Source organism: Notamacropus eugenii, chromosome 1 (assembly GCF_028372415.1).
Source record: "Notamacropus eugenii isolate mMacEug1 chromosome 1, mMacEug1.pri_v2, whole genome shotgun sequence".
Lineage (NCBI taxonomy): Eukaryota > Metazoa > Chordata > Mammalia > Diprotodontia > Macropodidae > Notamacropus > Notamacropus eugenii.
This window is the reverse complement of record NC_092872.1, coordinates 38,905,582-38,928,286: the sequence shown is the minus strand read 5'-3', so window position 1 is coordinate 38,928,286 and position 22,705 is coordinate 38,905,582. Positions and strand designations below refer to the sequence as shown.

Below are 22,705 nucleotides of genomic sequence, written 5' to 3'. Positions count from 1 at the left end.
AGATCAGAATTAATTCTGCCTTCCATTTTCCTAGGCTTTACCTATATTTTCTCTGTGTTATTAAATTTAAATTATCTTCAGTTTTCCTTTCCCTGATCTCCACCCAAATCCCTGCTCTTCACTTTAAAAGATTTTAGGTTTTTAGTCTTTGCATTGAATTCAAGAGAAAGAAAAAAGTATCTACCTTTTGGAAGCAGGCTACTCCCAGCTGTTGAAGAAAATGCTTTATTCTTAGCACAATATTTTGTTCTTTCTCTGTACTGTTTTCCTGCTTACAAATTTCAAACTGTAAGATTTTAAGAGCCAATGGCCAATACACAGTTTACACTTGTGTTGTTTGTCCTTCACTCTCAAAGAGCATCATGACATTAGGAAGGTGATGCCATGACTTGGGAATGAATTGATATCAGCAAGGGAAGTCTGTGCAAAGTCACCCCCAGACCCATCTGGGCCCAGTGGCCAGATATAGATCAGAAAAACTAGAGATGTCCCTGCACAGTCTACCCAGCTAGATCCTAAATAATGTAACATTTTCTAAATTACTTCTTTTTCTTGGCAAAGTCCATTTAATTCTTGAAAGGTGCATGGTCATATTGGCCAATATTCTAAAAAGCTGGCTGTGTAAGAAAGTCTAAACTTATACTGTTAAATGTAAGAAAATGTTATTGCTGGTTATTCTATAGCCTGCCAAATTCTCTTATTGATTCTGCTTTTTATATAGGGTAATTCTCAATAATCTTTTTATTGGAGAGAGATAAAGGCACACATTCACATGTTTTCCTGTCTTTGGAAAGGGTTAATAGGTATTCACAGATCTCTCCATGTAAAGACAATTGCTGCTTTGCTATAGGAAAAGGTTGCAGTGATGTCAGTGTAGACATTCCACAGACTAATTCCCTTTGGTATACTGCTTCCCCACTAGTATGTTTTTGATAATTATGACTAAATGTCCTGGATTTCTTTTATTATCAATTAGCTACTGACCTTTCATTCCATAATCCAGGCTTCCAGGAGTTGTTATAAAAATGTCACTAGTCTCTCAGATGGCCAATATGCAAATAATTAGTTGTGACCACTTAGGAAAGTAAGCTACTTCATGCTTCCGCATGAATTTTTCAAGCACAGAGGCATTATATGAGAAGGAAAAGTTTACTTAAAGGATAATTCATTTACTTTTGCTATTTATAAGACACTGTGGTTTGTAAAAATGGAAATTTTCAAATAAAGAAAATATACTGCCCTTCAGCCCATTCTTAAGAGTATTCAGTGAAGTATGATAGGACAGTGATTACATATTTAAGGATATCAGTAAATCTCTAAATGTATTTTGATTTAGAGAGTAATTTTTAAACTTCTAAAAACAGATGATAAAATCTCATCACCAGAAAGCTTAATGTTCAGTTCTGTTTCAACTCATTGTAGCTCCTGCTCTCCACATTGCAGCCCCTTCTGCCAAATGAGTTCAAAAATATATCATGGTTTGAATAAGTTTTGTAAGCACTGCCGTAGGGGGACTAGATGTTACTGATTCAAGGAATGGTAATGTTGAAGGAGGTGCCTGGTCACAGATTGAAGACATACAGCTCAGTTCTAGACAGCAATTTTTTGTTTGATAATCTCACAAGCAGTCCTCTTCAAAAATCCTTTCAACTTTTATCCCTCTCTTTCCCTGCCCTCCTATTTTCCATCCTATGTTTGTTTCATCTTTGGGGAATTTTCTCCACACCTACAATGATTTTCCGGAATTGATCTAATTGATAAGATTTTAACTTTAAAATTGAAGTCAAGAGTCAGAGTGTATGTTAGTCATACAAAGTGTTCCCTATTACTCCATAAAAGTAAACTTGAAAAACTCCTACTAAGGAAAAAAGCCAGCCACAGACTATTCAGTCCAACACAACAAATATCTCTTAAGTTTCTTCTCTTATGTACAAGACACTTTTAGGTGCTAGGAATAAAAAGCAAAAACAGAATAGCCTTTCTATCATAGTATTACCCTCTACTTGGGGAACTCATTAGTTGCACTTGAAGATAGTTTTCTCAGTGATAGATGCATTCTGAATAGAATCTTACATTTATTGTCATCTCTTCTCCTGGGTACTTTTTCCTCTCTAGGTTTTCACAATTCTCTTTTCTGTTGGTTTTCCTCCTTTCTGTCTGACCATTCCTCGGTCTGCTTTGTTCACTTATTATATGTGTGTGTGTGTGTGTGTGTACACACACACACACACACACACACACACACACACACACACATAGCTCCTCCTAACTGTAGGTGTTCCTCTCAGGGTTCTGTTCTAGGTTCTTTTCTCGTTCTACACTTTCTTGGTAACCTCATCACATCTCATGGTCTTAACTGTCATCCCTTTGCAGATGACTCACAGATGTGTTTATTCATACATATATATGTGTGTAGTCTGTTTATACATGTATGTATTTAAGGAATTTTTCTTAAGCACATACAAGTACATATGTGTGTACCCACATATAATATCTCTCTTCAGCCCAAGTCTCTCTCTTGGATGTCCTAGACATCAAAAACTCAATATGTCCAAAATTAAACTCATTATCTTTACCTCCAAATCTTCCAACTTCTTTCTGTTAGCACTACTACCTTTTTTGTCTCCCAGTTAAATCACCCTAGTATTAGCCTCAATAGCGCCTTCTCCTTCACCCTACATATCAAATCAGTTCCTGTTTTCTTTCCCAGAACAACTCTTGAACTTAATTCAAGGCCTCATCATGTCTCACTTAAATTATTGCAACAACCTCTTAATTGGTCTCCCTGCCTCAATTTTCTCATCTTTCCAATCCATCCTGCACACAACTGCCAAAGTAATTTTCCTTAAGCACAGATATTACCATTTAATTCCTCTACTTTTTGTTGAATTTTTAAAGCATGGCATAGCCTGGCCTTGGCCTGTCTTTATTATTCATTAATAAATTAATAAATCTTTATTGTTCATTATTCTACCTCCTACAATCTGCAGTCCATCCAAAGTGGTCTTCTCTCTGCTCCTCACCCCACAGTACTCCACCACCCAAGTCCATGCCTTGGCCTCGGCCGTGCATATGCCAGGAATGTGCTCCCTCCCGGCCTCTGCCCCATAGTCAGTGCTCTCTTACTTTAAGACATGACTCAAGGACCATCTTCTCCATGAAGTTTTTCCTGCCTGTCCCCCACCCCAAACTGTAGTGCCTTCCCTCCCAAATTACCTTATTTTTAATTACTTTGTGTATATTTGTATTTATTTTCTTTATATATTATTGTGTATATTTGTCGATGTTCTTGTCCTCTCCATCAGAATCTAAACTCCTTGTGATTAGAGACTATGTCCTTCTCTGTTCTCATATTCCATTGTATTTACATCCCTAGAACACTGTATCAAACAGTGCTTGTTTGATATTGATCAGTATTTGTTGACTGTTACCCATGTGACCAGAAACCACTTTAGGGAGATTGAAGTAATGATGGTAAACATAGACTTTGTTCTTAGGAAACTTATAATAAACTAGAGTAGATAGAAAGAACAGATTTGAAGCCTATAAGAATGCTGCAACAGAAACAAATCTAATTACAGAGCTGTATGAATACTGAGCTGTTGCTATAATGATGGAAATGATTATACAGAAATAAGATTAATATTAAACTCAAATGATCAATTAAAAGATTTCTTCCAATAAATAAACAATAAATTGAGATTTCTCTGAGATTTGCATACTTATAAACAAAATATTAAATATTTTCTGTGATATGATTTTGACAGTTGCATAGGAAAATGAATACCATTGTATAAGTACTAAGTAATGATTGGACTCCAAGTCTTACGTAATTGTTTTGTTGTTTTCTCTAGATTTCCAGCACTTATCTAGAGAGCAATTGGCCTATAAGGGTAAGTTTCTTTTACTTATGAGACCATTTGTTTTTAAATGCTTTTATTTCTTTATGCAAGTGACACTTAACAAAGTATGTTGGTTTGCAGAGAATTCTCTTAATTTTATTTGATTCAGTTTTCAGCGATTGACAAGCTGGGACAAAATGTTGCTGTCGTTGGCAAGTTTGGTTTTGCACATTATTCGTTACTCACCAAAAAATGGAAGCTCTTTGGAAACATTACCCAGGTCAGTCCTATTGTAAAGTAGGGAGAGACCTTCAAATACAAAATCATGCAATTTTTTTATGAAATTAAACATGAGTGATAGAAGATAATCTAAAAAGAATAGTTATAGTCAAGGAGCTTGAATTTTCTTTTTGTTAAAAGAAAATTTGCTAAGAGAAAAGTTCTATAATATGACATGCAATCCTCCATACCAATAATCTTGTTATTAAAAACAGGAGAAAGGGGTGTATTTTCATGAACATTTGGAGCATCACTAGATTCCAAGTGACTGATGTAAAGTAGGAGATCCTCAGCAGCCTAGAAAAGCCTGTGCTATTGCCAGCTTTTGAGGCCCATCGCCATGATTCTTTTTTAAATGAAGATACAAGAAAAGAAAGGCACTAAAAACAAGTGTTTTTCTAGATTTTTCCTACATAATTACCTTATTATTCAAGGAAAACCCAGCTTTCATGCCTTCTGACAGTTGATCTCAGACAGGGTAAGACTGTTCAGATACTCACTCCATAGTTTAAGGGACATAAGTTTTTTACCTGCCAAATTTGAAGCCCCACTACTTACTTTGAGCTGAAGGCCCAAATCTTCCTCATCTTTTCCTGTCAGGGGCTATACATTTCATTGTCAGTTGCTATTAATGCTAATAATGCTATTAATGTAATATTAAGTATTACAAAATGACCTAATTTTGTGGTTGAAGAGTGTAGCAGAAATACTGGGATGGTTCTTTCACTTGCCTGGGAATATTTCACAAGTGTATTAGTTTCTTTAGAGTCATCATGATGTAGCTGATAGAGAACTGGTGTTAAGTGTTAGGGAGAACTGGTTCAAGTCTTGCCTCTCAAACATACAATCTTTGTGACTCTGGGCAAGTTGCTTTTGACCTTTCACTGCCCCAGGCAACTCCAAAACTATAAATTGCAAAAGAATGAGCTAATCTGTGTTGTTGAGGAAGTGTTTCAGTGGGTGCTCCCTGTACCGGTGAAGTTACAGACTTCATCAGAAAGAAAGATAAGACTCTTATAGCATGGGGTGTCTGTGTAGCTGAGTCATGAAACTAATGTATTGTTTTTTTCTCTTGTATCTTAAGGAGCAAAATATGATTGTGACAGGTGGCTTAGCCTGGTGGAATGACTTTATTGTCCTGGCATGTTATAATTTAAATGACCACCAAGAAGAGGTAAAAAGAAATTCTTAAAAATGATAGTTTTCCATATTTTAACCATAAACAGTCTTACTTTTTCTTGTTTGAAAACAATTCCAAAAGTATTTTCCCTCTCATCAGAGGGAGAAAAAAATCAGTTCACAGAATTAACCAACACATAAACCAAGACTGGATATACATGCAGAAATTCATACTGCTAATCCTCAGTTTTTGCAAAGAAGAGGCAAAAGTGCATTCTCTTATCTCTTCTTTGGAATTGAACTTGGTCAATATCATTTCAGAGCTTACAGTTTCAGTTTTTTGGTCGTTGAAAAGGCAGTGTAGCAAAATGGTTAGAGAACTGGCCTTGGAGGGAGCGAGACCCACCTCTGAAATCTAGTGGCTTTATGGACCCAACTTAAACTCTCCAAGACTTTATGTTGTGTAAAGAAGGTGCCAGCCTGCACTGGTGGAAGGAGATTCCTCATCTAGGAGTTCCCTATACTAATGAAATCTCCAGTTCACTTCCTCTCTTTATTATTTGATATATAATTACATGGGTCTAGTCCCTATTCCTAGTCCTTTTTGGTGATAAGTTTTCTTTCCATTTACATTGTTGTAGTCATGAATATAATGTTCATGGTTCTTATTATTTCATTTTGATTCAGTTTCTATAAATCTTCCCATACTTCTCCATATTCTTCATATTTTTTGTTTCCTACAGTAAAAAATATAGCATTCTATTGTATCCATATATCACAGTTTGTTTAACCATTCTCCAGTTGGTGGGTATCATACGTTTTTCCAATTTTTTGCTACTACATTAAGTGCTAATAAGAATATTTTGGTATATTATGAGACATTCTTCCTCTGACCTCCTTGGATTAAATACCTGGCAGTGAGATATCTTAGTCAAATGGTACAGATATTTTAGTTGCTTTCTTAGCACAATTTCTGTATTGCTTTCCAGGATGGTTGGCCAAATTCACAGCTTCACCAGTGGTGAACTAGCGTGCCTGCCTTTCCATGTTATCCTCAGTACTGACACTATTCCTATTTTTTGTCATATTTTCTGTGTATAAAACTTACCTTCAAGAAACCTTTCCCAGTCCCGCTTAATGCTAGTGCCTTCCCTCAGAGATTGCCTCAGATTTTTTTTATGTATGTATTTATATTTATGCATGTATGTATGTTTATATATACACATGTGTAATATATGTAAAATCTTATCTGTGCATAATTATATCAGTTTGCATTTTTTCTTTTGAGAACAATTGATTCATATCCTTTTACCACTTGGCCATTAGGAGTGGCTTTTTGTCATATATTTCTATTGCATTATAGAGAGAATTTCCTCTCCTGGGAGTTCCCTATACATGAAATTACAACCATGTCTAGAATCTTTCCCTTTAAACCTTATATGTCTTACATGTCAGACCCTTATCAGAGATATCTGATGAAAGAATTTTTTCCCAAGCAATTACTTTTACTTATTAACTAGTTGCATTGATTTTGTTCATGGTTCTTTCACCACCACAATCACACTGTGGTATATGTGCATATTTAAGTGCAGGACTTTGTGCAAAAAAAAATCTTTGTATGCATCAAATCAAGCACATGTATTGAACATTATAGACAATAACCATTTGTTGAATTGAATTAAAAATTTAAACAAAATATTTCATTCCTTGGGACAAGTATTTTGAAGGTTTCAGTTCTACTTACAGAATCTAAATTCTCATGTTTCTTTTATTGAACACTAGTAACTTTTCATGTTTTAAATTATGTAAAATCTAGACTTAGATGAGTTATCTAAAGATTGGAAATTGTAGGTGTAAAGATTTAATGTGACTCCACAAACTTTTCAAGCACCAACTGTGTGCAAACTATTAGGCACTACGGCAGATATAAGGGTGAATTATATAAGTTCCTGCCCTCATAGAGCTTATAATCTAGGAGAAAATAGGCAGATGTACCTATAACTGTAATACAAAATAGACTGTGATGGATGTACAGTGGAGGTATAAACAAATGAGAGGCAACATATGGACTCATTTTGAGAATGGTCCTCCTCTTATCTGAAGATAAACCTAGTTCAGCATGACATCCCTAAGCAAATATCCCTATAGATTGCAGCTCAGATTTTCTACACCTTATTTTTTTTTGTTTGTATGATAAGCATAGCCTTCTGAACATCATTAGTCTGATTGTTAATCAATCACCAATATATCTTTTGTTAACCAATCACTGATACAGCTTTTAATTTCCTATTTCTAGAAAAAGATCAAAGAAAATTCATGTCTGAAATAGTCATCGTCTGTGACCAAAACACTGAATTGCTTGCTTTTTTTTTTTTGTTTCGTTTTGTTTTTGTTTTGGTGGGGTCTACAGCTAAGAGTTTACTTGCGAACATCCAACCTGGACAACGCTTTTGCTCATGTCACCAAAGTTCAGGCAGAAACATTACTGCTTAGTGTTTTCCGAGACATGGTAATATTATTTAGAGCTGACTGTTCTATATGTCTTTACAGTATTGAAAGAAAAACTGATGGGTGAGTATAGCATGAAAGAAATTGATTTAAGTTACTATTTATCATGTGCCCTCAATTTAGCTTTTATTTTCTCAAAAAGTGATTTAATTTTATCTAAGAACATTAAAGAAAGATTTAATCAGTGGAATTAAAATTATAATCACCTCTTTTGAGCTATAGATAATTGAAATTAAAACCAACTTCTGCATTAATTTGTTTAGCTAATCAACATACTTGAGACTCTTTGGAAGGTGGGGTGATGTCATGAAAAGAGGGCTAGATTTGGAGCCAGAGGACCCAGGTTTGAATCCTAGCCTTTCCCTGTATGACCTTCATCAAATCACTCAGTCTCTCTGGTCCTCAGGGCTTTTATCTGTTAAATGAGGGGGTTGTCCTTGAGGATACCTAAAATACAGAATTTCATTTCACTTCAACAAGCTTGGATTAAGTACCTTCTAAGTTCCAGACATTGTGCTCATACCTAAGATTCTAAATTATCTTTATGTTTTTGCAAAAATTTTGAGATAAACAGCCATGTGTGGTATGCATGACAGATGCTCTCATTAGTTTGGTATTCAAGATGGTTAATAATGTTTGTTTGGAGTTTCTAGAGTGATGGAGCTTTAGGTAGCACACATATTATTACCACTTTACTTCATACCTCATGCTCTAAAGCATGTGCTATCTATCACAGGCTCCCTCCGTTCATCTGATAAAAACTTAATAAAGTGACTGAATAGTATTTAGAAGATACTGCTTGATCAAAAATCCATAGAATTTTATTTGTTAATGTTTCTTTGAATAACAGTTGAGAGTTATTCATGTTTAATTAAGGTTATGGTAAAAATAAAGGTTGAATTTCACGACATAGTGAAATCCATCTCCTTGCTAAGATAAAATCAGAGAGCCTGCCTTCTTGTTCTTACCATTAAACTTCCCTCCTCTCAACCATCTATCACTGCTACCTTCTGATTTCCACAGTTTTCCCTCTTTTTTGCCACTATCCTCCCTAAGTATGGGAAGTGAGGAAGAAGGTGTGATTATAGGTAGAGAATAGGCCCTTTTCTTCTGTAGTGGGCAGAGGGAATAAATAATGTCTGGGACCTACAGGAAGGGAGGACTGTAATCATGGGATTCTAGTAAATGATATTGCTGAAAGGGGGAAAAAATGTTTGGGAGTCATATTTTTGAAATGTCTGTTTGTTTTTATAGTCTAAATACTACGGCCAGTATTCAGGTTCTCCAGGAAGTCTCCATGTCTCGCTACATCCCTCATCCTTTCCTAGTAGTGTCTGTGACCCTGACATCAGTGAGAACAGAAACTGGAATCACTTTGAAAATGCCACGTCAGGTATTATCCATGTTTGGGCTTTTGTCAGCTGGAGTGGTTTGAATGAGAGTTTTTTAAGGAATTACCAAGTTGCCAGATGTGATTAGAGAGAATATAGGTTTTAACACCGAATTTAAATTGGTAAATTTGTCAACTTGAGCAGGTTAAACACATTTTTTTCATTCTTACATTCCAGAATATTCTTATGCCATTCATCTTCTTCATTGTAAAGATAAAACAAATTGAAAATAATACGAAAAATGCCTTATTTATATGGGTTTGTGTTTAAAATAAACTTTTTAAAAACATTTCTTTTGAGTTAATGGCAGGGGGAATAATCAGAAGAGATTAAGTTAAAGTTAATTAAGTTAAAATTCTTACTCCTTTGCCCGTAGTCTTTACTTAGGTCTAGCCAAAAAAACTAGATATTAGAAATGTGATTAAAGACATTCTGGCAATCCTACTTTATATTTGTATAATACTTACTCTTTTTTCAAAATGCTTTCATGTGCATTATCTGAGTTCACCTTTAAGCCAGCCAGGTGAGGTATATTGTTCAGTATTACTGAACCTACTTATCACATGAGAAAACTGAGGCATAGGTTACTTACCCAAGATCACACAGGATATTAGTGATCAAGCTGAGTCTACAAGTAAAGCAGAGAACCTCTCCAAACAAGTAGGATTCTAGAGGAACAAGAGTGAGAAAGGTATCGCTTTCTCTCTTATTATTGTTAATATCATTGTATGTTTTTATAATGTGTTTACTGACTCTTTAATTGGTACACATTTTCCGAATACTACTTAGCACCTAAGACCCTCAGAAATGTTTCCAGCTTACTCCTCTACACATGCCTTACACTGTCTTCACGATCCCTAAGTTCCCTTCCAGATAGATCATTCCCTAAATATATTCTGTACTTGGCTCCCTTTATACTTCTGTGTTGCTCTTCCCCTGTATCTTTGGCACTCGACATCTTAACCATCTTCTAAGACCTAGGTGAAATATCAAATTATCCACACTGCTTTCTCTGTTGTCCCACAGTGAGACATGGTCCTCTCCTATTTGTGAACTCTTATAGCACTTTGTACTTCTCCCTGTGTATTTATACTTCATTGTATTCTATTTAGTTTGAGTAGTCCTGGCCTTATAAGACCACTACCTTCCTGATATGTAACGAAAAGTCTTGGACAATTTAGAGTACATCTACCAGAAGAAGCAAAGATAAGATGGTATTTAGGCATTTGACAGTGATGATCTTATGTAACTGTCATGTAACCCCACATCTCTAAATTCATGTGCAAAAAGACAATTCATAGAAAATATTTTGGATCGAAAGTATCCAGACTGGAATTTTTTAACAAGTGTTTTTAAAGTTCCTCCAAGAGGATGGATTGGAATGAGGAGAAACCTGAGGGAGAGAGACCATTTGGGAGATTGTTGTTGTAGCACAGGCAGGAAGGTAAGGAAGGTTTAACCTAGGGTGGTGGTTGTGTGAGTGAAAAGAGGAAACTGATAGATGCTAGAGATGTTGTAGAGATGGAAGTGAGAAGACTTAGCAGATGATGAGAGGCGTGCATTAAGAGAAAATGAAGTGACTGGAAGAATGGAAATGTCCTCAAAAGAAAAAAATAGAATAGTGAGGAAGGGGAGGAGGTGGATGGGAGAAAATTACTTCCTTAGATTGTAAATTTGAAATGCTTTTAGAACATCCAGTTGAAATCTCCTCCAAAAAAACAGCTGGTGATACAGGACTAGAGCTCAAGAGAGAGACTAGGGATGGATGTAGAGATCTGGGAGTCATTTACCAAAATAGAATCATTGAACCTTTGGGAACTTTTCTGTTTGTAACCTTGACACTTAGCGTAGTACTCTGCACATCATAAATACTCAAATGCTTTTTCATTTGTTTGTTCAACTGATTGGGCTCACAGAGGAAAAGTGGAGAAAGAGATGGAAAGAGGACCAAAGACTGAGCCTCTGGGATTTATGACCTGGATAATGATAGAGCAAAGCAGACTGAGAAGGAGCAGTCAGACAATGGGGAAGACAATAAGGAGAGAGCAGTGTGACAAAGCCCAGTGAGGAGAAGGTGATCGGTACTGCCAGATGATGCAGAGAGGTCCAGAAGGATGAGGATTAAGTACAAGCCATCATTTAGCAAGTAAGAGGTCATCTGGTAACTTGAAAGCAGCAGTGAGAGTGGAGGTCAGATTGCAAGGGTTGAGAAGCAGAAAAAACAATTGTAGTCAACTTCATCTAGGAGTTTGGCTGTGAAAGGGAGCAAAGATATAGTTTGGGGGTATGGTAGGGTCAAATGAATATTTTTTCAGGTTGAGAAAGGTTTTTTTATAAAGAAACTTTTAACTTAATTTTTAAAAATGATCAGGCATTGGTTTTTCTCTCCTTCCCTACTCCCTGTTGAAATGTAAAATATGCAGTCAAGCAAAATACATTTCCATATTGACCATGTCCAAAACTTATGTCTTATTCTGCATCTTGATTTTATCACTTCTCCCTGTTATTCATCATCAGTCCTTGTGTTTTGGTCATTACAATAATTAGAATTCTTGAGCCTTTCTAAAGTGTTTTTCTTTGCAATGTTGCCATCAGTTGTTATGGTTCTACTTACTTCATTCTACATAGTATGATACAAAGGGAAGTCTTATTTGGTAAGCCTCAGGGGAGTAACCAGTAGATAGGGAAAGACTGGAGATCAGTAAGAGGAGGGGGATGAGATCAGGGGGCATATGTAGGAGGGCCAGCCCCAGTGGGAAGGGTCACCTCTTCATCAGAGACTGGGATGAAGGAGAAGAGTTTGAAGATATACATGACAGATGGTCTTCTGTCAAGAAGGACTGAGGAGAAGTTAGTGTGAGAGGTTTGACAAACGAATAGATTTGGAATAGTTTGATGTAAGTCAGCCAGTTAACATTATTAAATGCCTTCTATGGGCCACATACTGTGCTGAGCTCTAGGAATACAAAGCAAGTAAAAAATAGTCTTAGCTTTAAAGGAGCTAGCAAGCAGATCAGTAAGGGAGACAGCATGTAAATAACTGTTATAAACAAGTGACATACAGGATCAAATTGGAAATAATCAATAGAGAGAAGTCCCTAGAAATAAGGAAGCTTCTGTACAAGATGGGATTTTAGCTGGGACTTGAAGGAAACCAGGGAATCCAGGAGGAGAAAGAATTCTATTGAAAAATGACCTGGGGTAAGAATCTGGAGTTTTTTTCTCAAAAATATCAAGGAGACCAATATCACTGGATTGAAGAGTACTTGGGAATGGGAGTTGTAAGGTATAAGAAGACTAGAAAGTCGGAGGAGGAGGCATGTTATTAAAAGCTTTTAACACTAAAGAGAGGATTTTTTTTAACATTTAATCCTGAAGGTGATAGGTAGCCAGTAGAATGTTTTGTTTTCTTTTATTGAGGAGGGGAGGGTAACACAGTGCCTTAGGAAGATCCCTTTGACAGCTAAGTGGAGGATGGACTGAAGTGAGGAGAGACCTGAGGCAGAGACCAACCAGCAGGTTCTTGCAATAGTCCAGTAGCTGATGGTCTGTACCAGGGTGGTAGCAGTGTCAAAGGAGAAAATGTGAAGGAGGGAGGAGGGGGAATTGGAGGTGGGGACAGTGAGACAGAGTGAGAAGTTGTGGATGACCCTGACTGACTGGGGAAGTGGTGGTGCTCTCCAAAGAAACAGAGGAATTAGGACGAGGAGAGGATTTGGGGGGAAAGATTCAGTGTTGCACAAGTTGAGGTTAAGATGTCTAAAGGATATCCCGTTTGTGATATCTAATAGGTATTTGGAGATACAAGTCTGAAGGTTCAGAAAGAGGTCAGGACTGAATGAGTAGATTTGAGCATCACTGGTGTCGAGTTAATAAATGAAACCATGGCTGGTGAAGAGGGAGAAGAATAAAGGGCCTAGGACAGATTCCTGTGGACCACCCAGTTAGTGTGGGCATGAGTTGTATGAAGATCCAGCAGAGGAGCCCGAGAGAGAACGGATCGGATAGGTAGGACCAGGAGAGAACAAGAGTATAGAGGAGGAAAGGGTGATTGACAGAGCCAAAAGCTGTAAAGAAGTCAAGAAGAACAAGGATTGAGGAAAGGCCATTAAATTTGGTAATTAAGAGAATGCAACTTTGGAGAGGGCAGTTTTGGTTGAATGAGAGCTTATCAGGGAGGAGTAGCTCAGATTAGCTATCATAAAGGTATAGTGGACCGAGTCAACATAGTTGTGCAGATTTCTCCAGTACATGAGTAGGAGTAGAAAAGTTGGGTCACTGCACTAACCCAGGGTTAGAATTTACCAGGGTATGAATTGTGATAAAGACAAGGGGACAAGAGGACAGTACATAGTTGCATTTGTTAACCTGAAGTTCAAGAATGAGAAGAGAGGAAATTGAAACCAGGGCAAGAGTAGTGGCCTGGAGAGCACAGTAAGGATGAAGGATTACGAGTGAGCCCCAGAAAAAGGTGGAAGAATATGAAATTATGGTCAAGAAAGAAATTTCAGAGTTCTCTCTTATGGATCTGGAATTTTTATGTGTGATACTAAGATCATAGATAGTATCTCTGTCTGCGTGTGTGAATTTGGGCTTTTGTTGAATCTCACATCCCTTGATTATCTTATCTTAATTTTTATCTAAATATAAGAATAAGGGAATAACCAGTTAAAAGAGACTGCCTTAGTCTACAAATTATCCAGACTAATACCTTACTCTAGTCTCTTTATCTGCGATGTTGGATTGGTGGTTAGGAGTCCTTTAATAGAATCCTTTAAACATATTCTCTTCCTTTCTTCAGAGATAAATGTTGAATATTGTCACCGTATTATTCTGTAGGTAGATGGGCCTTATTGTGGAATGCTTCAAGAGCTTCTTAGCCAAGAACCATAGTAGGAATAATACTCAGTTTTAGAGCAGATTTAATCAGGAAATGAGTTGTTTCAAATAAATTAATTTTCCGTATCACTGACACTTATTTTTTAAGCACTAAAACTTTGTAAAATACAGTGTACGTTTCTCTACCTTAGCATGCACATTACTTAGATGAAATACTTAGAGAAAACTTTTTTTATCAGATTTTTAGATGCACGAAGTAGGGAGAGAAAAAGTTATTGTGCTAGATAGCTGATAGGCTGTAATAGTGGTCCAAGACTAACAACAATTTAATGGGAATGAATGTAAAGTGTAAGTTGAGGCTCACATAAATCCTGTCATTATAATGGTTTTGTTTTTTTTAAGTTTATTCTTATACTGAATGAAAATCTGACCTCAGACATTTATTAGCTGTGTGACCCCAGGCAACTCATTCCACCTGTTTGTCTCCATTTCCTCATCTGTAAAACGGGATATATATCACACCTATCTCCCAGGGTTGTTGGGAGAAGCAAAGGAGAGAATATTTATAAAGCACTTAGCGCAGTGCCTGGCACATAGTTGGTGCTTGATAAATGCTTGTTCCACTCCCCTTCCTTTTCCCTTCCTGTTACAAAGGTCTTCTCCCTCTTCCATATGGCACTTTACAAATATTTGATAATATGTATCAGATTCTCCCACAGTACTTTCAGGTTCAGATTAAGCATCTCTGTATCTCTATACAACTAGAACCATCCTATATTTGTCCCTCCTAAACGTGGTATCTAGAACAAAGCCCAGTTATTTCAGAATGGGTCTTGGCACCTCCTGGTGTATGGTTCAGACTTCTTGAATTTGATCCTCTATTTTTTATTAATAGAGACTATATTTGCATGGACTTTTTAAACAGCCTCTTCTCAAGCTTATAGGACCCAGTAGTATGATATAGCTGCTTTAAAAAAAAGCTGACATTATCACTTATTAATAGAATTAATAATGTCAGGCTCACACAGATTTTCACTCTGGGGTTGCATTCAGTTCCAAGAGCCAAACGTCAAGAGGGGCACTGATAACTAGGATAGTGAAGGAATAGTTTGGAATCATCTCTTAAAAGGAATGGTTAAAAGTATTTCAGATGTTTAACCTAGAGAAGAGAAACTTGACAGCTATCTTCAGATTTCTTGAAGGAACAAACCAGCACCAATGTGTGACAATGACAAGGAGAATACATTTCAGTCCAAGATAATAAGTAAAGTCTAGGTGCTTTTTAAACAGTATTAAATAGGTAGAGCAGGTGAAAGCAAGGACTATCTCATGGAGATAATGTAATTTTTTTATTAATGATTCATGATCATTATCATTTTGTGATTTTATTCATTTATTTTATTAATTTTGTGATTACCATTGTCATATTACATAGTTCTACATTACTCTCACAGTGATGCTTCCAGGCGCGTTGGAGATAGATGCTGCTGTTTGCCCCTGCCTTAAGGCCCTCTGATTGCTCTGCTTCTCTAATTCATTTGTTTGAATTGTGTAGGCTTTTTTTTTACTGACAGTGTTCTAATATCTTTTTCTCCTTTATTAATTCTTTTAATCTATTATGAATAGTCAGATGAGCAGACTTGTTAGAACTGTGTTATCAGAAATCATGGATAGCTCATCAGACACCCTGTTGCCTCCTGGTTTATCAACCTATTTAACTCCCATGATCCACAATTTTATTTCATATCAGCAACCCACAGGGATAGTCATATCTTAGATCCCACTAAAATAATAATACATTCATTATACTAGTACTGTATCATAACAGAACTGGGCAAGGATTAATATTGGTTTTGGTCAGTAGTACCCTCAGCTACAAGTCTCTCACAACAGTATACTGCTGACCAGAGCAGGACAATCATAAAAAATGACTTAAACCGTGGACCTAGATTAGCCAGAATAAGAGATGAAAGTGAGGAAGCTACTACAATCTAAAGACAGAAGCACTGGAAGAAGGTGAAGTCATTGAAACTTTTCACTTATTGCAAACTCTAGACATTATATCTGATAACAAAATTGAGGGAAAAGGCAGTGCTGATATCCCGATTGATTTTGAAAGGTAGGTGGGCATACTGAGACTGCAGTCTGAAAAGCCTTTTTGAATTTGACAGAATGAATCCAACTTTCTCAGTCTGACAGAATGCATCTAACAGATCAATTGTACCAAGAGAAAATAGTTCAAAACCTGGTTACTACTGTAACCATCATGAATGAAACTCATTCTCCCATAGTACTTGAGAAAATGTAAAAACATTTCTGGACCCAGGACACTTGGTAGATTGGAAATAGCCACTGCTAGGAACTATAGGAGGAAAAGTGGAGCTATCAAGGAATTTTCCCAAGGACCAGAATCAAAGACAACCATGGAAGAAATTGCATGAGAGCTGTTAAAAGGCTGCAAAAAGGCCTTGGAAGATGACCTCACTGTCCAGCTGACAGGTGCACTAAATGGCTTGCATGCCTAATTAAAGGCAACAAAAAAGAAATATGTAGGAAGGAATACAGAAATTCTAAACAGCCTCTCCCCATTAACCAGCAATTGAAAGTAAAAAGCAAAAGATGAAGTAAGGCAAGGCAAGGAAGTAACATAAGTAGCAATTCAACATCAACTTAGAACTTTATTACCATAGATTAATAGATAATAGGTAAAGAAATTACAGGTGAGAAAGAACCTAAAGAAAGGAGGATGTGAAGACATTATGGTCATCTAATACGGTAAAAAGAGTCCATCATTTGTGAAAATACAAGTTGGATCAAACAAAAATGGAGTGCTTGTCTACCATTAGTGTAGTAGATGGTAGAATAGTTAAATCTCACAGGGAGGTCATTCTTGCTCCTTTGCAAAACTAAAACTGGTAGATCCTCATCAGATTCATGATTAGCAGCTCAACTAGTGTTATCCTGGCACATTAATTAACTAGCAAAGCACCTCACCAGCTTCCTTTCAGAGAAAAGCTCGGTCTCCTGATAGACATTCTCAGGGCATGTAACAAACTGATCAGAAAAGTACAGACATACTTTTAAGACAAGTAGATCCTACCTAACCAAGCGATACTAAAGGTTATTAACAGGCAACAAAGAAACATACAACAAATGGGGTTATATGTACTTGTGAAATGGAGGAGTTTTTGATGGCAATTTGGGACTGGTCATTACCACAGTTACAGAAGAGGTCCTCTTTAAGGAGCCCAGACAATGAACAGGTAAAAATTTTGAAGAAGAGAAAACTGTAAAAAAAAAGAAAAACAACTAACTCATCACTGTAAGATATAAAAAGTTAGTATCTAATAAATAACTAGTAAGCCATAATATGGTGGATACAATTAATACATCAGAAGTTTGCTGCCTTTGGTGGGATGATAGTGGATAAATCTTCAAACTACAAATAAAGACCTGAGAATGCAAGTCTGTAGAAAATAAGCTTATATCATCTTATATTTTTATTCAGCTACGAGAAGCAGTTACCTCATCTCTCTGTGTAATTGCCCATAAAACATTAAATATAAAGGAATATCAGGATAGCAGCTTCTCCCCAGAAGCCTTTGTGAAACCCATCAGAATGACAAGTACCAAAGACAGAAACAGTAATTCACATGTATATGTGATGCTGCAAGGTTTGTGAAATGTTTCGTTTACATTATCTAATTTGAGACTCAAAACAACCTTATGAAGCGGATGATATGTTATCCCCCATCTACATGTGGGAAAAACTGAGGCCCAGGCTCACATAGCTATTAATTATTAGAAGAATTTAAACCCAGGTTTGTCTGACCCCAGGTACAGCGCTGTATCCCCTGCAAAGGATACCTTGACCATAATTATGCCATGAATTTGAACTTGGAATTGTGTTGGTCTCATAAGCTTCTGGACTTCTGTCCCTCCCTCTTCCTCATTTCCCATAAACCATTTCATCATCCTGACCACTTCGTCCATCACGCATGCTGTGACCTTGCTATCTCATGGTTTACTACCCGTGGTTTGACCAGTTCAACTTAAGCTTAATATCATATTAGTTTTTTGGCTGCCGCACTACTTTGTTATCTTTCTGAGGAGCAAAGAAGTTAACATATATAAAGTGTGTTGTAAACCTTAAAGTATTATATTGTTGCTAGCTATTAACCATTATTAATAACTTTCAGTCTGCTAAAAAAAATCCTTAAGCTTTTTGAACATAAATTATTATTTAGCCATATGTAATAATAATAACAGTAACTCTAACTAGCATTTATACAACATTTAAGATTGCAAAGTGCTTTCCATTTGTCAGCTCATTTGATCTTTACAGCAGCACTGTGGGGTAAGTGCTCTTATCTCGATTTTGCAAATAAGGAAACTGAGGCTGAGAGTGATTTGCGCAGTCACAGAGAACTTAGTAAATCTATGAGATAAGATTTGAACTTAGATCAGAGGACTTAATCTATCCACTGTTCCTATTGTACCAATGTGATTCGTTTTCTAATCTACATTCATTTATCTCTATTAAAGTTCATCTTGTCAGAATCAGCCCATCGTTCCAGTATGTCAAGATCTTTTGTTCTCTGACAGAAAGACAAATAGCACAGATCCCATAGGTCACTGGAACATTGAGTTTTGATACTTTATATTAGGGAAAATTCCTCTCCCTCAAACTGGTTCATAATCATTTGGGCTCCTCCTGCTTTTAAAGAGCCAGTCTTTTCATGCCCTTCTCTCTCTCCCCCATAAGTAAATTGCCAGATGAGTCTGGCTACTCAGGTACAACTGATTTGAAATTCATACCAGAATGGCAACTGCTCTTGGTCATTTTGCCCAGGTTCCTCAAGCAGTCACTAGATAATCAGCAGAGACAGGCTGTGATCAGGCGAAAACAAGTCTGTCATCACTTCCCATGTCTTGTATTTTTTGTTTGCTAGGCCTGAGCTTTTGCTTCGGGATTGTGAAGTGTTATATCATACTCAGTTCAGCAGGAAAGCAAAAGTTCACCTACTCTGCACACAAAATATGGGTATGACATAGGAAGAATTTAAAATCTAGTGAGGAGGACAGGAATGAAAATAACTGTGGTATGATTGGAAAATCCAGGCAGAATTCCATGAGAAATTTCAAGAGATAGAGATCACATTTATTTAAGGGAGGAGAGGCCTTTTGGAAGAAGTGTTATGTAAGCTGGACCTTAAAGGTAGGGACTTTGGGGAGACTGACATGAGCTAAGGCCCAGATAGAGGAAGGGATACAAAGGGTTTGGTTGTCATGTAGAGGAAGAGATAAAAACTGGGCAAGTAGGCTAGAGCAAAGGTGTCAGACATGTGGCCTGTGGACCACATGCAATCCACAGTGCTCCTAAGTGTGACCTAAACCGGATTAAAATGTAATTGGGAAATATTTCACAACATAAAAATACAATAAAATGTAGATAATATTAGTATGCGGTTTTCTATGTCAATATGCAGCTCATAGAGATCTTTATTGTACGGATTAATGATACTCGTTTGTATTTGAGGGGATTTGAGTTTGATGCCTCTGGACTAGAACTGTAGTGGATGGTCTTGTGAACCAAGAGATAAAAACTTTTTCATGCATCACTGAGGAGTTACTGCAGGTGTGTGTGTGTGTGTTTTCTAAGGGTAATGAATAACATGCATTTAACCTTAACATTGAGAAGATTCCCCAGTTAGTAGCAAAGAGGGTAACTTAACAAAGGGTGAGACTGGAGGCAACCATGCCAGTCAGGAGAGTGCTATAGTACTCCAAGTGAAAAGGCCTAGACAAGACAGGTCCCACTGGAAATAAAAAAGAGAGACTAGGTATGAAAATGACTTCAGTACCTGAAATGACAGGGCTTGCCAACTGATTAGCTCTGTGAGATGAGGGTCAAAGATGGCTCCAAAGTTTTAAAGCTGGAAGGATGATGATACTGTTCATAGAAATAGATAAGCTTGGAGGAGCAACAGATTTTGGGGGGGAAATGAGATAGGCTTTATGAACATGATCTGAGGTGCTCTGGGGATACTCAGGAGATACTCTCTACAGACAACAAGAAACATAGAATCTCAACTCTGGGGAGAGTGTGGAGGGGCAGAGAAGGAACTTCAGCAGTATGTGCAGAGATAATAATTGAACCATGAGAAAATATCACTATAGAATGAAAGTATAAAGAACCACAAACAGAGAATACCTGTATTTAAGCAGAATTAGACAAGTATAAAATAGGGAAGAGAAACACAGGATCATGGATTGGAAGAGATGCCAAGAAGGGGCAACATCATGGAAATCAGTGAAGGAACATCATAGCAAAGGAAAGAGGTGATCATCCATTATATCAGAGGGTACAGAGAAATAAATATGGTAATAATGAAGAAAGTCACAACACATTCACTTATGACCTGGATTGTCTTGTTAATTTGTGGTAATATTTCATTAGTTTTATCTCCCTGCTAAATAATAAAGCTTGTCAAGGGCAGATGCCCAGTAGAGTGCTGAATATCTGAGTAAATATTTGTTGTTGACCAATAGCTGCACATATGAAAATCTGCACCTTTGGTTATGAAATTTATGAAAAATTCACTAGAATGTATGGTGAACTTGAGAAAACTTCTAAAACGTAATGACAAAGCAGATCAATTTCTCTTCCTCAGGCCTGTGATGCAGAAAGCATCATGCTAAATCTGGCAGGACAGCTCATCATGATGCAGAGGGACCGATCTGGCCCTCAAATCCGGGAGAAGGACAATAGCCCTAACCAAAGGAAGCTTGTGAGTAAAGTAGAGAGCTTTTCCTAAGAGTTGAAGAAGTGTGGTGTAGTAAAAAGAAACAAACAAAAAAAACCCCACTGTATTTGGGATCAGAATATCTTGGTTTAGATTCTGATTTGGGCACTTGTTAGCTGTGTGATCTTGAACCAGTTAGTTAACTTCTATGGACCTCAGTTCTCTCCTCTCTAAAGGGAAGGGAGTTGGATGAGATGATCTCCATGATCACCTCTGGCTCCAATATCTGTGACTCAAAGATTCCCTGAATTCGACTCTCTTGCCATTTCCTCTACAGTCTAAAGAGTCTGAGAAAATGAACAGTTATCTTCAGTCTTCCCAACTAAGAGAGTGACAGTTTCTGAATGGTGAGAGGGTGAGAGATCCACATCCTGAGGGTCCAGAGCACTGATTGTTCAGGCCATTTCTGACTGAACATTATCCATTTTCAAGTGGAAAAAAGGCCAAGTGGCTAGGGAGAGAACTGATAGTCAACAGACACAGCACATGTCAGTTGAAAATTCTTTTAAGTGTCTTCAAAAGTGACTTTCCAAATATCCTTCCTTCCTACATGATAAGTATTTTCAAATAGTGTCACGAACTTGCTGGTTTATCAGAACATTTGACGCAGAAGCAAGACACCTTTTTTGAGACTTGAAATGTGAAAGGATCCTCTGTATTCTTTAGTAAATCCGCCTTACATTTCATAGGAAGTTGCCATGCTGCACTTTGAACAGGAGAACACTAGTTGTTTATTAGTGGCAAAAAGTGAAAGATACAGTCCTCTCAATTTACTTTTTTAAAAATATTTTAATAAAAGCTGATGTTTTACATCTCTCATTCTCCAGCTGCCATTCTGTCCTCCTGTTGTACTAGCCCAATCTGTTGAAAATGTCTGGACAACCTGTCGAGCCAATAAACAAAAACGCCATCTCCTGGAGGCACTCTGGCTGAGCTGTGGTGGGGCAGGAATGAAAGTATGGCTTCCTCTTTTTCCTCGAGATCATCGAAAACCACATTCCTTCCTGTCCCGACGAATCATGCTCCCTTTCCACATCAACATTTACCCCCTGGCTGTCCTGTTTGAAGATGCATTGGTCCTTGGTGCTGTCAACGACACTTTGCTCTATGACTGTTTGTATACTCGTGGCAATGCTAAGGAACAGCTGGAGGTACTTTTTCCTTTCTGTGTTGTGGAGAGGACCTCCCAGATCTACCTCCATCACATTCTGCGCCAGCTTTTGGTCCGGAACCTTGGTGAACAAGCCTTGCTTTTGGCCCAGTCTTGTGCCGCATTACCTTACTTCCCTCACGTGCTGGAATTGATGCTTCATGAAGTGCTGGAAGAAGAAGCTACCTCGCGGGAGCCGATTCCCGACCCTCTGCTTCCCACTGTCGCAAAGTTCATCACAGAGTTCCCCCTCTTCCTGCAGACCGTTGTTCATTGTGCCAGGAAGACTGAGTACGCCCTGTGGAATTACCTTTTTGCAGCCGTTGGGAACCCTAAGGATTTGTTTGAGGAATGTTTGATGGCACAGGATTTGGACACAGCTGCCTCCTACCTAATCATCCTCCAGGTAACAGTAGTTTCTGAAGTCACTACGAGAATCGGCAAGCACAAAGTTTGGGCACTCTGTTTAATATAGATGATATAGTCGGTCTGTTTTTACAGTTGTGCCTTTCCTGAAAAGAACCCCACTGTCATTTGAAGATATGAACCGTGTATTTGAGTGTTGTAAAACAACCCATTGAGTTTATAAACCTTTATATAGCACCAGTGCAGTAATTAATGGGTGTAACGATTACCATTTTGCAAAATAATAGTGGATATAGCTGAGCTTCCCTCAATTGTGAGATTCATCAAAGTAAAATTTTCTCTTAGAAGAAAGATTAGAATAGGTGACCTTTAAAGTCTTTTACAACTCAAGATTCTCCAATTCTA

The 22,705-nt window shown here is 37.4% G+C and overlaps 1 protein-coding gene across 6 annotated transcripts in view; it reads left to right on the top strand.

The window, feature by feature from the left end:
* The window catches only part of RIC1 (RIC1 homolog, RAB6A GEF complex partner 1), a 164,026-nt gene that overhangs the window by 129,151 nt on the left and 12,170 nt on the right, over positions 1-22,705 (top strand). For all 6 annotated transcript variants that reach the window (XM_072597126.1, XM_072597094.1, XM_072597103.1 and 3 more), the window contains 7 exons: positions 3,855-3,893; positions 4,012-4,122; positions 5,206-5,295; positions 7,651-7,811; positions 9,003-9,141; positions 20,653-20,769; positions 21,612-22,340. In XM_072597126.1, the coding sequence (XP_072453227.1) occupies positions 3,855-3,893; positions 4,012-4,122; positions 5,206-5,295; positions 7,651-7,811; positions 9,003-9,141; positions 20,653-20,769; positions 21,612-22,340 (1,386 nt within the window). The remainder of the gene's footprint in view (positions 1-3,854; positions 3,894-4,011; positions 4,123-5,205; positions 5,296-7,650; positions 7,812-9,002; positions 9,142-20,652; positions 20,770-21,611; positions 22,341-22,705) is intronic.